The following is a 13155-nucleotide window of genomic DNA, read 5'->3' as shown; positions in this document are numbered from 1 at the left end:
ACCATGGTCCCCATTCCCTAATGTCTTTTTTGAAAACTCTTGGAAAATGATTTGTGTGTGTAGGGCATGATTAACTTGGTTTACAGATTGACTTGGCAGAGGGCTGGCCAATGAACCTCCTAAAAGTACCCAATTTTTTAAATCTTAAAGGGACTCATGGCTTCTCCCAAAGTTAAGATCCTGCTGCTACTGCTGCTAAGTTGCTTCAGTCGTGTCCAAGTCTACGCGACCCCATAGACGGCAGCCCACCAGGGTCCCCTGTCCCTGGGATTCTCCAGGCAAGAATACTGGAGTGGGTTGCCATTTCCTTCTCCAATGCATGAAAGTGAAAAGTGAAAGTGAAGTCGCTCAGTCGTGTCCGACTCTTAGAGACCCCATGGACTGCGGCCTACCAGGCTCCTCGTCATGTGAATATTATTTTTTGCATCTTCTGGAAACTATTCTAAAAGGAGAGACAAAGATAATACTGGCTATTTGATCCCAGTTCAAGTCTAAGAAAACCTAGTTGTGCTCCAAGATATGCTCCAGGATATAAAATTTTCCTTCACTTTGGAAATGAGAAAATCCCCTTACCGTACTTATGAGCTAGTCTTTATGTATGCTTTTTCCTGAGAGGAAAGGCCTCCCAGATTGTGTGTGTGTGTAATCCCAGAATCTAGCAACCATGTAGAGCTAATTAAAAAAATTTTATGTGTGAAAAAAGCCCCAGCCTCTTCCTCTATGACCCTTATATTGCAATGGATTTCAAGCCTTCTTCCTTCATTTTTCCTGAAGACATGGAATATTTCCTGTAAACATGCTCCTATAGTGAACCTCAAAATAAAAAGCAGGTCTAAGTGGAACTTCCCTGGTTGATGCAGAGTCAGGGGCTTTACTCTTCCCTCACCCTGCCCACATCGCCACAGATGCCAAAACGCCTTCATTTCTTCAGGCCAAATTGGGCAAATCTGCAGATTCTTCAATGTTACTTTCTGTCCACCATCTGTTAGGCTTTGCATCCAAAAGGAGGAAGGAGTCCATAAAAATAAGGATCAAAGTAGATTTTTCTTCTTAGTAATGGGGGGGGGGCACATGAGCCTTTAATCATAGACACAGTGGAAGAAAAAAGCAATGTTTAATTTATATAAATTAAAATGGTTTTATTACTGACATGAAATTAGCAAAGCCCAAATCAAGTGATGGAAATCTTGAATTCACTCCCTAAACAGAATCAAAACTGCTTAAACATTACCAAAATAGCTCCACTAAAGCAAAGTAGGTTTACATTTCTTAATATGAGAAAAGAACAAGATAGGTTAGGTTCGTATAACAAACGATATACGCTCTATAAAGTCTCAGGAATACCCAAATGTGTTCTGGTTTGGATATGAGAGGACCCACATCTTACTGGTGTTGTGTTGGTAAGCAAGCCAATGAGGTGTGTAGCAAACAAAAGCTGTCACTAAAAACAACTCAACAACAGGCCATTATGAGTATGAGCCCATCTCAGTCAAAATCTTCAACTGTGACCGCCAAGACCAGAGCAAGAAGGGGGGCAGATGGGGCTCTGTCCAGCAACAAAGTGAGGGAATGCCGAGGGCAGGGAAAGCAGCTAGCAGCAGGTGGAGGGTGTCCACTCTTCAGCTGGGCTGTAACAGACACAACCCTAAGAGCCAGGCCCTTCTCTGCTTGTAAGACAACACTACTATTTAGGGATCCAAGCCAGTTTCTCTCTTTGAGTCTTCTCTTCCTTTAATATATTGCCCCTCGATTTATGGGGGAGTCTCTCTAGGTAAACATTATACCAGATAGACGGCAAAAGAAAAACAGGACCAAGAAGTCATGCCTTGGGTAACTTAGGAAAGCAGTAGGAGCTGCCAGAATGAAGAGATAAAAAAGCATTTGAAATGAAAACTGAAACCAAAACTACTAATTCTACTCAGTCTTCCTCTCAGGATTGAGGTGTGGCAGGTTAGGCTTGATTACAGATCAACATATGCTGGGTAAGTTAAGACAACTTTCAAAAAAAATCCCAAATTAATACTGAATGATACTGATTTATGTTGATGTATGGTAAAAACAAACACAATATTGTAAAGCAATTATCCTCCAATTAAAAATAAAAAATAATGAACAATATAGGCTTATGGGAATTCTTTTAAGCCGACAAATATGCTTAACTTAGAACAAAGGCATTCAAGATGTCCTAGTTCTACCCGGGAGATACAGCATTTTCCCAGGTGGTGTGACAGGGTATTCACAGGTCTGAGAGTGTAGAGGAACACCTCTGCCAAATTTGGTAGGGGAGAGGATGGCACCATCCACCTTGAGGTGGGAAGCACAGAGGATAAACTGAAAAGCACAGCTGATGCAAAAGAGAAGCACATACAAAGAGTAAAAGTGTCCTCAAAGTGTTTGCCTATGAATAAGAATTTGAAACTAAAAAGGACAAGCTACATTACCCTCAAGTATGTTTCTTATAAATCAAATCTCAAAAAAAAATACCTTCCAGGTACAGACATACTATTTATGGTACAATATATACAAATATAGCAGTATAATTTATTGCTAGAATTTTATTTGGTTGTTACAAAATTTGCAAGGGTATATATATTAAAAAAAAGGGGGGGGGCATGAAAGGCAGCCAGAAGAGTAAGTATCTTCAAGTTACCTAAAGTGCCAGACTAATTTTATACTATACTTAAACCTTTCCAAGAACATAAAATAGCACAGATAGGCAAAGGAATTAGAAGCATGAGCCATAATGAGGTAAGCAGACACATTCATAGGAAAAGACTTCATCCTGCCTTAACTCTAAATTTTAATATCTCTAGGGAAAAAGAAAGGTTAGCCAACACCAAGCTGAACATCATATGAAGAAAAAAAACAGCCCTTAAACATTTAAAGGTGCTCAACTGTATCCATGGCTAACAGGGAAACTTGGACAAAGTGAAAATGGAAACAAACCCTACCAAAGAAGTCTCAAGGCTTCTCTAGTTTCTCCCTGACTTGGCTGACAGCACAGTTAAATTTTTCAGTTTCCCTTTTGTGTAGCCTGAAGATTGCTTCGAAGATCAACATAGCACAAATGTAGGTGACATGGAGAAACAATTCCTTCTAGTCCAGGGACCTTTAGTACCAGGGCTACAGAAGTATTTAACGGGAGGATTATACTTGCTTGTATTAGATTTGAAAAAACTTGCTGCCATCATGTGAAGCCCCTACTCCAGGCCTGCCTGCCATGTTCTCTGGACAGAATCCTCTGGACAGAAAGCCTCTAGTTATTTCTGAGCTGCAATTGTAAGGAAACGTAATATGATTTCAGGTGTTTCATTTTACAACCTTTTTGGCCTTAGTCAGCCCACAGAAGAACACATTATGTTCTTGGTTAGCCCCCAGGTAAAAATCTCAAGAAGGTTCCTGGATCAGAATTAGAGGCAGCGCTTTCCTCTATAGTTCCTGAGTAGCCCGGCTGAGACAGTGGCCAAGGGACTGCAGCCCTGCCATTCAGAATGGAGACAGTATCAGAGGTGAAAGTCGATTAGAGCTTAAAGGTAGACTTGAGTGGATGGGTGGGGGAAGATAATCTAGTTCACTCAGGGGGGAAAACTACTGGCTCCTACTGGATTAACTTTTTATGCATATAAACCCTGAAACAGGATTAAAATGAGAAAATCCCCAACAAGACTTCTGGTTCACAGGATGGGAGGACAGAACAAATAGCCAGATCTTACGTTCCTGAGTCTAGAGGCAGCCCTGTTCCCTCAGTGTCCACTCCCTTAATCAATTCCCCCAGCACCAGGCCACACCCCATGGAGCACCTAAAGATGTCTTAAGGAGACGGGGACATAGCTTCAAGCTGCTACCAGGTAAGATTAGCAATTTTTAATAACAAGTCATTTGTTCACATCCTGTTTCAAACCATTTTCCCCACTTCTCACAAAATATGCACAACTCCTTCACTTTAAATATTTACAAACAGAAAAGGTCTATCTGTTAAAGGAAAGACATTTTCTGAGTCTGTATAAAGTGCAGCTAATTTAAGGCAAATTTATGTGAAATATAAAAGGTGGCTTAGTCTCTCTATATACACATTTTCCAGTTTTAAAAGATAAGGTCTCCTCCCCTCAGAAAAAGGAAAGAGAAAAAAAGAGGGCTTGACTTTTTTTCTGGCAATTTTAAAATTAAGATCTTACTGGTTTCAGGAAATCATAGATTTCTGAATAAGTAAAATGGTCTTTTTTAAAAAAATAACTTTTATATAGCTTTTTCAAACAAGTTAAAAGGTGACAATGTGTCTGCTACTGTAGTTTGGAGGACTGGAGGATTGATTGGTAGGTAGAAGGGTTGTTTGTGTTAGCTGAGCAGATAATAGGTAGTCCACAGCATACATCCACTTCTGAAATGAGCCTGATGAGGCTAGACACCTAAAGCTGCTCTCAGCTCCAGGAATGAGTATCTTCCATCTCCATCAGAATCAAACTCTCTTAAACGCTCTGGTTCTGGCCCAACAGACTCTAAGGTGTCCTCGATTTGCTGGTAGGTCAGCTTCCCATCCACATCCTGGCCAGTCTTATGGAATAAGCCCTGAAGATCTGTTAAAAAGGAATCACAAAAACATGTATGTACCTATATGCATAGCTAAATTCAGTTAACAGTTTAAAAAGTAGTCTCAACTGAATTTAAAGCACTAAAAGAAAAGCTACTTTGCAGACTTTGTTCCCCAAAGGTAAAGTTTAAGGTCTCACTAAATCTCAAAGAGGAATTGTTTTTGCTTTTTAAATGTATATGTATTTATTTTTGGCTGTGCTGGGTCTTTGTTGCCTTGTGCAGACTTTTCCACTTGCGGCAAGTGGAGGCTACTCTTTGCTGGGGTGTGTGGGCTTCTCACTGAGGGGCTTCTCTTGTGGAGTGCAGGTTTCAGTACTTGCAGTAGCTGTGACACATGGGGATTAGTTGCTCCGCGGCATGTGGAATCTTCCTGGACCAGGGATCAAACCTGTGCCCCCAGCACTGCAGGTGGATTCCTATCTGCTGAGTCACCAGGGAAGTCCCTGAAAGACTAATTCTTGATCCTTTAAGGATGAGAGAATACTGAAGGGCACCATCCTCCCAAAATAGAAGCAGTGACAGATAATCACAAGAGAAGTGAATGGACTAGCTTTCTCTCTATGCAGGGTCTTTCTTTAAGATTTTCCAGATTTTATTCTTATGTTGAAGGGGTAGAAGGGACTGCAGAAGCCTTAAGAGTTAACTGATAGGAGCTCTGATGGCCTATAGAACAGACTATGGCATATTGTCAATTCAATAGTTATTATATAATCCAGTAGTTCCATTCCTAGGGTATAAACTCAAGAGAAATAAAAATGTGTGTCTACACAAAAAGCTGTAAATGAGTGTTCATAGCTTCATTGTTACTAATAGTCAAAATGTAGTATATCCATAGGATGGAATATTATTCAGTCAAAAAAGGAATGCAGTATTGTTGCATGCCACAAAATAGATAAACCTTGAAAACATTGTGCTAAGTGAAAGAAGCATATTGAAAGAAAGAAGCACACATAAGACCATGTATTACATGATTCCACTTACATGAAACACCCAGAACTGGCAAATCCAAAGAGAAAGTGGTTGAGAGATTAGTAGTTGCCAGGGGTTAGGGGAAGGGGGATAATAGGATGTGACTATTCTCTTTCTGAGACTGACCTTCCCCACTCTCCCACCCTGCCCAAGAGTGGGCTCTATAATGAACACCTAGGAGGGCCAACTGTTTATATAATGTTTAACAAGGGCTTGACTGTGTCCCCACTGAATGACTTAGTATTAATGATTCAGTCTCTAGAACAGACTTATGGACATGGGGGAGTGGGGAAAGAGAGGGTGACAAATGGAGATAGTTGCATGGAAACATGTAGATGGCCAGTGGGAATTTGCTGTATGACTCAGGAAACTCCAACCAGGGCTCTATGACAACCTAGAGGGGTGGGAAGGGGTGAGAGGCAGAAGGGAGGTTCAAGAGGGAGGGGACATATGTATACCTATGGGTGAGTCATGTTGATGTATGGCAGAAATCAACACAATAGTGTAAAGAAGTTCTCCTTCAATTAAACATAAACAATAAAAAAAAATAGATTTAGTCTCTAATACCAGAGGACGGTACTGTCAAGCAATTTTGTAGACAACCTCTTGTGTAAGTCCCTACTTTCAGTCCTAAGAGCCCCAGCAAAGCAGCTATATAAAGCTCTCTGAAAACCAGGAAAGCAATGAGACACCTGTTCCCAATTCCTGCCACCAAGTGGTCAACTGGAAAATGTTTTGTGTGTGTGCGTGTGTGTACACACGGGGCATGAGTTTATAGAATGTGCTGCACACTGTGCAAGAGAATTCTAATAAAAATCAGATTGTTGCCTCAGGTCATTTAAAAAATGTAGTCATTCAAAAGTGTGTACCACCTATATTAGGGATTAAAGTATAAATGTTAAGATGGCTATTTCTTAATCTGCTCTAACAGTCTTTCCTCCTTTTATTTCATCAATTCTTGATGTAAAAATGAAGACCAGGAGGAGGCAACTTGTGTTGCCAACAAACACAACTTAACATGCTCCTGTCTCCCCAGAAAACAGAAAGAAAAAAAATGAGGATAGGGAAGAAAGTATTTAAATGGCAATACATATTTTTTAAAACAATTTTTAATTGAATGATAATTGCTTTACAGAATTAGGTTGTTTCCTGTCACATATCAACATGAATCAGCTGTAGGTATACATATGTCCCCTCCCTCTGAACCTCCCTCCCGCCTCTCACCTCTTCCCACCCCTCTAGGTTGTCACAGAGCCCTGGTTTGAGTTTCCTGAGTCATAGAGCAAATTCCCACTGGCTATCTATTTTACATATGGTAATGTAAGTTTCCATGTTACTTTCTCCATACTGTCACCCTCTCCTTCCTCCCCCCGCCATGTCTTTAAGTCTGTTCTCTGTGTCTGCTTCTCCATTGCTGCCCTGCAAATAAATTCATCAATACCATCTTTCTAGATTCCATATATATGAGTTAGTATACAATACTTATCTTTCTCTTTCTGACTTACTTCACTCTGTACAATAGGCTCTAGGTTCATCCACCTCATTAGAACTCAAATTAAATGGCAATGTAAATGCCATTGTAAATTGCCATTTAATGGCAATGTAGGTTTCCTATGCTTTAAGAATTAATTGTAACCTATAGATAACTTATTCACTTAACAAATATTCACATGTCCCAGGCACGAGGATAGGGGCTGGGAGTGAAGTTAAATGTTATAGCTCCCTAGGAAATTACAACCGTGTGACATGTGCAAACATAAGATACTGTGAGTACACACACAGGAGGAGCCTAGTCCAGTCCTGAGAGGTAAGAAAATGTTTCCTGGTGGAAAGGTTTCTAAAGTGAGGTGAAGAGTCAGGCAGAGAGGGTGATAGGAATGGGTGATTTTCCAGGCAGTTAGCAAGTGCAAAATCAGGAAACCAAACATCACAAAGAGGGATGGAATACACTGCTGGAAGCAAGACAAACACATTTCTCTGTGAATCAGATCCTTCCTACTAACATTTATCTTGCCGATTTTCAGCCAAAGACCCCTCATTTCTGAAGGACCTCTGACAAACAGGGTCGACTTTTACTTTACTCTGCTAGTCTCACAGTATTATGTTTGCTTGTCTTCTTCACTGGACTGTTATATCCGTGGGGAAAGTGAGACTGTATCTTCTTATACTGTATTCTTACTGCTTACACTGGGTCTAACTAGGTACTCACTGAATGACTGAAGACTCTAAAAAACATTCACAGAGACATAACATAGTGTAGTGTGGTTAATGGCACCCCACTCTAGTACTCTTGCCTGAAAAATCCCATGGACGGAGGAGCCTGGTGGGCTGCAGTCCATGGGGTCGCTAAGAGTCGAACACGACTGAGCGACTTCCCTTTCACTTTTCACTTTCATGCATTGGAGAAGGAAATGGCAACCCACTCCAGTGTTCTTGCCTGGAGAATCCCAGGGACGGGGAGCCTGGTGGGCTGCCGTCTCTGGGGTCGCACAGAGCCGGACACGACTGCAGTAGCAGCAGTGTGGTTAAGAGTAAAAGTTTCGTTGTCAAACTGCCTTGGTGTGAATTTTGCCTCATCAGTTATGGCTGTGTGGACTTTAGGCAATTCCCTATCAGTAAAATGGGTATAATACATGACTACTGATGGTCCCAGGATTTTACTAGGATTATATAATATAATGCATATCAAGTATCTGGCCCACAGGAAGTGCTCAACAGTGTTAGATATCAATCTTTATCTTACAAGTTAAAAAAGTTAGAAAGTTACAACTTTGAGCTATTTCCTCTATCGTTCCATAATATAAAAATTTTACCTTCGATGCTAGAAATTCCTGGAAGGGAAACAGGTCTTAGCTGGACAGCTTTCTCAATCTGGTCTCCAAGAGACTGTGGGAATTTTGGCAATGTTGATGGCTGTGATGTGAAATTCTGTACTTGCTCTGTAACAAACAATATACAGTTTTAGTATTACCAGTCTGACATAAAATTAAACCAATATTGAAGGTCACTTTCAAACTTTAATATTTAAGTTTGAAGCTGTGGTCCCAACTGGATGCTCTTACAGTTCAAGTTAGCTTTACACATGTTTAGAAGTTGAGAGTTCAAGCTGCAATGAGAAAAGCATTGGGGATTTGACATCGTAGGAACTCTGCTAAGAGCCTAATTTGAGGGTACGTGTCACCAGACCAGCTGTGCTGAAAGAACGCTACCATACAATTACGTAGCACAATGTCAGGGCAAGGCCTCCCACTGTACTTTTGTCTCCCATGTAAAAGAGTAACGGAAGTTGCATTGCTTTCCCCAAAATGAAAAATACTTGTGGGTGGGTAGAGGTCAAAATGAACATAATCTAGTGCCTTGGTTACATTATGAAGCAGCACCAGCAGAGGTTGATGCAACGGCTAATATCGATTAGGTTATGTCCCTGCCTAAAGTCAAAGGCCCTTCCAACCCAATGATCCCATGTTATTACTTGTTAATGGCTTTTCAGGAGGACTAATATTTATTTTTAAGTAAATTTTATGCACTTACAGAAATGAAGACTCCCGTAAACAACATTTAGGGCTGGTTTAATACATACTATGACAGTAATGTTTCTGCCTATAATTGGATGCAGACAGCATGGAGAAGTCTATTTCCAGCTAAACATTACCCATTCTTCCCTTAATAGACTGGAGTACAAATCATGTGCAAAATGGGCTTTTTCTAAATGAAAGCAAAGTGTAGCAGCTTCAACTCGGTGCGCTCAGGCATCATTCACTCCATGCCATCAGTCCTGCCAGAACACCTTTCCCCATTCCCTGTGTGGGAGGCGAGCTGCCCAAGCCTGCGTGAAATATTCAGAAGCCAATCCTGAATATCTTACCTTCACTGGCAGTCTTCGGAGGCCTGCTGCTCTCAGGTTTGTTTGTGAGAGCACTTATCAGCTGCAGCTTCTCTCTAAGCTTAGATACCTGAGAATCTGAACTATCTTCTTTCTGTCCAAAACAAAGATCATAGAAGATTTAAGGCAGGAGGAGGACCTCATCTGATTCTTCATGATATTCCCAAAGCCTAGTTAGCCTGTAGCTCTTGACCCCAAATAGGCTCCCTCTGAAGGCAACGAAGGAATGAATCAATAATTACTAGAGACATCTTTAGTACTCAGTGTTGATGAGGACTGGGCTGGATTTGAGCCTACACCATTCAGGGAACATTATGCCACAGATGATCTGATTCGCCGTGTGCACTTGGCAGCTGGGGAAGGCATGCATATGCCAGCAGTAAAGGAATGCACACTTGCTCAGGTGCCTTCATGATACCCATTTCCGAAATGGGCAGGATCCTGTTGTCTAGGAACTATTTCATACTAACTAAATAATTTTTCTGAGTAGCTTACTTCACCTTGTGACTATACCACTTTAGGCAGAGTTTCATGCTCTTATCACCTTAAAAAAAAAGAAAAAAGCAACCAGACCACAAGTATTCCCTTGATCTGCCTTCTCGTCCCCCATGATAACTATTAACTGGTGGCAGGAATTGTTAGGAACATGAAAGAATTATAGTATTTCTAATTCAAGGCCTTACTTGTATCTTTAAAAAAAATCCCCCCCCACCTCTGTCTCATTCCTAGATGATACAGTGGCATATAAAAAATACAATTAATTATAAAAAGAGAGAAGTCTGGTTTCTGTGAGGTCAGTTTCTAACGGCATAGGCTAGTTTGAAAGGTCCTGATCCTATGTCTAATTACAATATTGACCACTATATGTTTCTTTCATTCAACATAGACTTACTTATTCCTCTCTTATCCTTATTCTACACTAACAGTTACTGTATAGTAGAAGGAAATGGTTACTGTATAGTAGAAGTAATCTTGCCTGGGAAATCCCATGGACAGAGGAGCCTGGCAGGCTACAGTCCATGGGGTCACAAGAGTCACACACAACTTAGCGACGAAACCACCATCATGGATCACTCTTAGTTTATTTAGGGAGTCAAAATATGGATATATATAGCTAAAACTAGGTACTAAATGCTTGAATAATTTATGGCAAGGAGAAATTGCATTTTGCTAGGATGCTTAGATGAGGCAGCACTAAGACACTGGGGTAACAGTTAAAAATCACAAAGTGTTGGAAAGTAAAGCCAAAAAATTCAGGCAAAAATGTGTACTAGCTCTATTTTATTCTGATATTTACTATTAAAATCTGAATTGTTGTTGAAATCACTACTATTTTCCAATAGTAGCCATCTGTTACTTTTTTTGTGCTCAACATTTTTATGTGGATCTTAAATTTCTCTTGTTATTCTCTAGGTGAAGTTCAATTTTTTTTTTGGTAGTAGCAGTTAGAAAACTCAACAAAAACCTAGCTTTTAAAGCACTAAAATCTTAATATATGTGATTTTTATCTAGATAATACACAAAACTGTTAAGAACAAGTATAGATGGAAAGCATTACACTGAAAACTGTCTGACATATGGTTCATTTCCTGTGAACTCACATCCTTGAGCTTATCAAATGTAATGTGCATATGAAATGATATTTCAGTCACTCAGTCATGATCTTCCTGGCTTTTCCTTTATCTTAACCCAGGTCTTATAATACTAATAATATTACACAATACTCTAATCACAGAGAATGTTGAAAACACCCTTTCCTTCTGGGGATATCAAAACATATCAGATTGTTGTCTTATCTAGACAATATATCTGGGAGAAAGGAAAAATGGGAAGGTACAAGGTGAAGAGAACTGACTGAAGCTTAAAGGGACTTTGTATGCACTGAGACTACAATCTTTTCTCCCCTTTCCATTCCCCCAAAGACTGTAATCTTAACAACAAGGAATAGTTTTTGGTTTAGATACCATTTTTAGATAACTTATGCCTCTGTTCCCCATCAACAGTACAGAGAACTTACTGTCTTAGCTTAAAACTCCCTTCCTTAGGGAAGTCTTCCTGTTCTGTTAACACTCTGTGATATCCTATACTTTTCCTCTGTAGCACTTATATTTCACTCAATTATGTGTTGATCTTTGGATTGATGGACTTTATGAGTTCCACCACAAGAACGGTCACATGTCTATCCTGCTCACTGTGGTCACCCCAGCTTCTAGCAGAGAGCTGGGCATGGGGCAGGTGCCTGATAAAGTATTTACTTATTTACTAATATACTAATTACTGTGTCTTGAAGTTTCAGCAAAAAAGACTGAAGTGCTCCCTTTGAGAAAGAAGCAGATGCCTATGCATTTACTCTTACTTCAGAGAAAGCCTCTTATTATTTACCTTTATGCCCTGGGATTTTACTGACTTTATTCTGTTGGTCACTTGATGCAAAGACTCTCTCTTCAGAGTAGCAGCTCTATCATTCACCTTAAAGGGTGAAAGGAACAAAACGAGAGAAGATTAAAGGAAAACATGAAAACTTAAGCAACGTTTAGGACTTTTTAAACAAACTTGCCAAACTTATTTAAAGGGTCTCAGAACATTCAACAGAAATACCAGCAGGAGAATAAGAGGAGAGGGAGAAAGGTTTTAGAGAGACAAAGCTGAAACTCGTGTTTCTAGTTGTTTCCATCACAAACTTCAAAAAGTGAGAGCACTTTAACCCAAAACCATGCTGGGTATGATTCAGTTGGAAAAAACAGTAGGACAGATGGTACTATTGGCAATTTCCTCTTCTAGAGAAAAATAGAGTGGGGAGGGGAGGCACCGTATGGGGAGCTTTAGGGCCGGTGAGTTTTCACAATAAGCCTTGAAAACCAACCTTCAAGGCCTAATACTTATCAAATCACCCCAAATTCCTAGCCTCTACCATCCTTAGTTTGCTGCTGCTGCTGCTAAGTCGTTTCAGTTGTGTCCGACTCTGTGCGACCCGAGATGGCAGCCCACCAGGCTCCCCCATCCCTGGGATTCTCCAGGCAAGAACACTGGAGTGGGTTGCCATTTCCTTCTCTAATGCAGGAAAGTGAAAAGTGAAAGTGAAGTCGCTCAGTCGCTCAGTCGTGTCCAACACTTAGCGACCCCATGGACTGCAGCCTACCAGACTCCTCCGTCCATGGGATTTTCCAGGCAAGAGTACTGGAGTGGGGTGCCATTGCCTTCTCCCGTCCTTAGTTTAGCTAAGTTCAAAAGGGCTTTTTGAAAGAAGGCTCCTTTAATCTTCGCAGCTTTGTAGTAAATTACATACCCCTGGAAAGGAGGAGGAGGAATGGGTTCTCCTCCTCTAATCTCAAAGCCAAGGCCAGGCAACTTGCCAAGGCTGCACCATGGCAGAGCCAGTTCAAAGGTTGTTTGCTATGTGCCAGAGCTTGACATTACTTGTGGGCTTGCTTCCAGCTTTGGCGGTTACTTGATTTACAGTACAATGTCCTGTATTTGGTTTCTATTTCTACATATGCCTATGTCTTTGCTGTATGAAATTTTTAAGGGTGGGACTTGCAGCTATTAAAAGATAATCCACATGGATTTCAAACAGTGCATATGTGAAAGGTGGTTTTTTAAAAAAGGAAAAAAAAAAAAAACAACTCACCACATCTTATTTACAATAACATAAAAACGAGTAAACCATACAATCTGTCAGCATCAGTGACTCAGTACATCATTTGGGCTCCTCT

At 40.5% G+C, this 13155-nt stretch overlaps 1 protein-coding gene across 2 annotated transcripts in view; it reads right to left on the bottom strand.

The window, feature by feature from the left end:
• Positions 1–1113: 1113 nt before the first annotated feature.
• EFCAB14 (EF-hand calcium binding domain 14) overlaps positions 1114–13155 on the bottom strand; it is a 38139-nt gene continuing 26097 nt past the window's right edge. Inside the window, exons 9-12 of one of the 2 annotated variants that reach the window (XM_002686412.7) lie at positions 11825–11911; positions 9425–9536; positions 8373–8498; positions 1114–4574 (exon numbers count right to left, since the gene is read on the bottom strand). In XM_002686412.7, the coding sequence (XP_002686458.1) occupies positions 4399–4574; positions 8373–8498; positions 9425–9536; positions 11825–11911 (501 nt within the window). In that variant the 3' untranslated portion in view covers positions 1114–4398. The remainder of the gene's footprint in view (positions 4575–8372; positions 8499–9424; positions 9537–11824; positions 11912–13155) is intronic. The other variant, XM_010803730.4, reaches the window with a different exon arrangement.

Source organism: Bos taurus, chromosome 3, assembly GCF_002263795.3.
Source record: "Bos taurus isolate L1 Dominette 01449 registration number 42190680 breed Hereford chromosome 3, ARS-UCD2.0, whole genome shotgun sequence".
NCBI lineage: Eukaryota > Metazoa > Chordata > Mammalia > Artiodactyla > Bovidae > Bos > Bos taurus.
The sequence above is the reverse complement of the archived record's forward strand: the minus strand, read 5'-3'. Positions and strand labels throughout refer to the sequence as shown.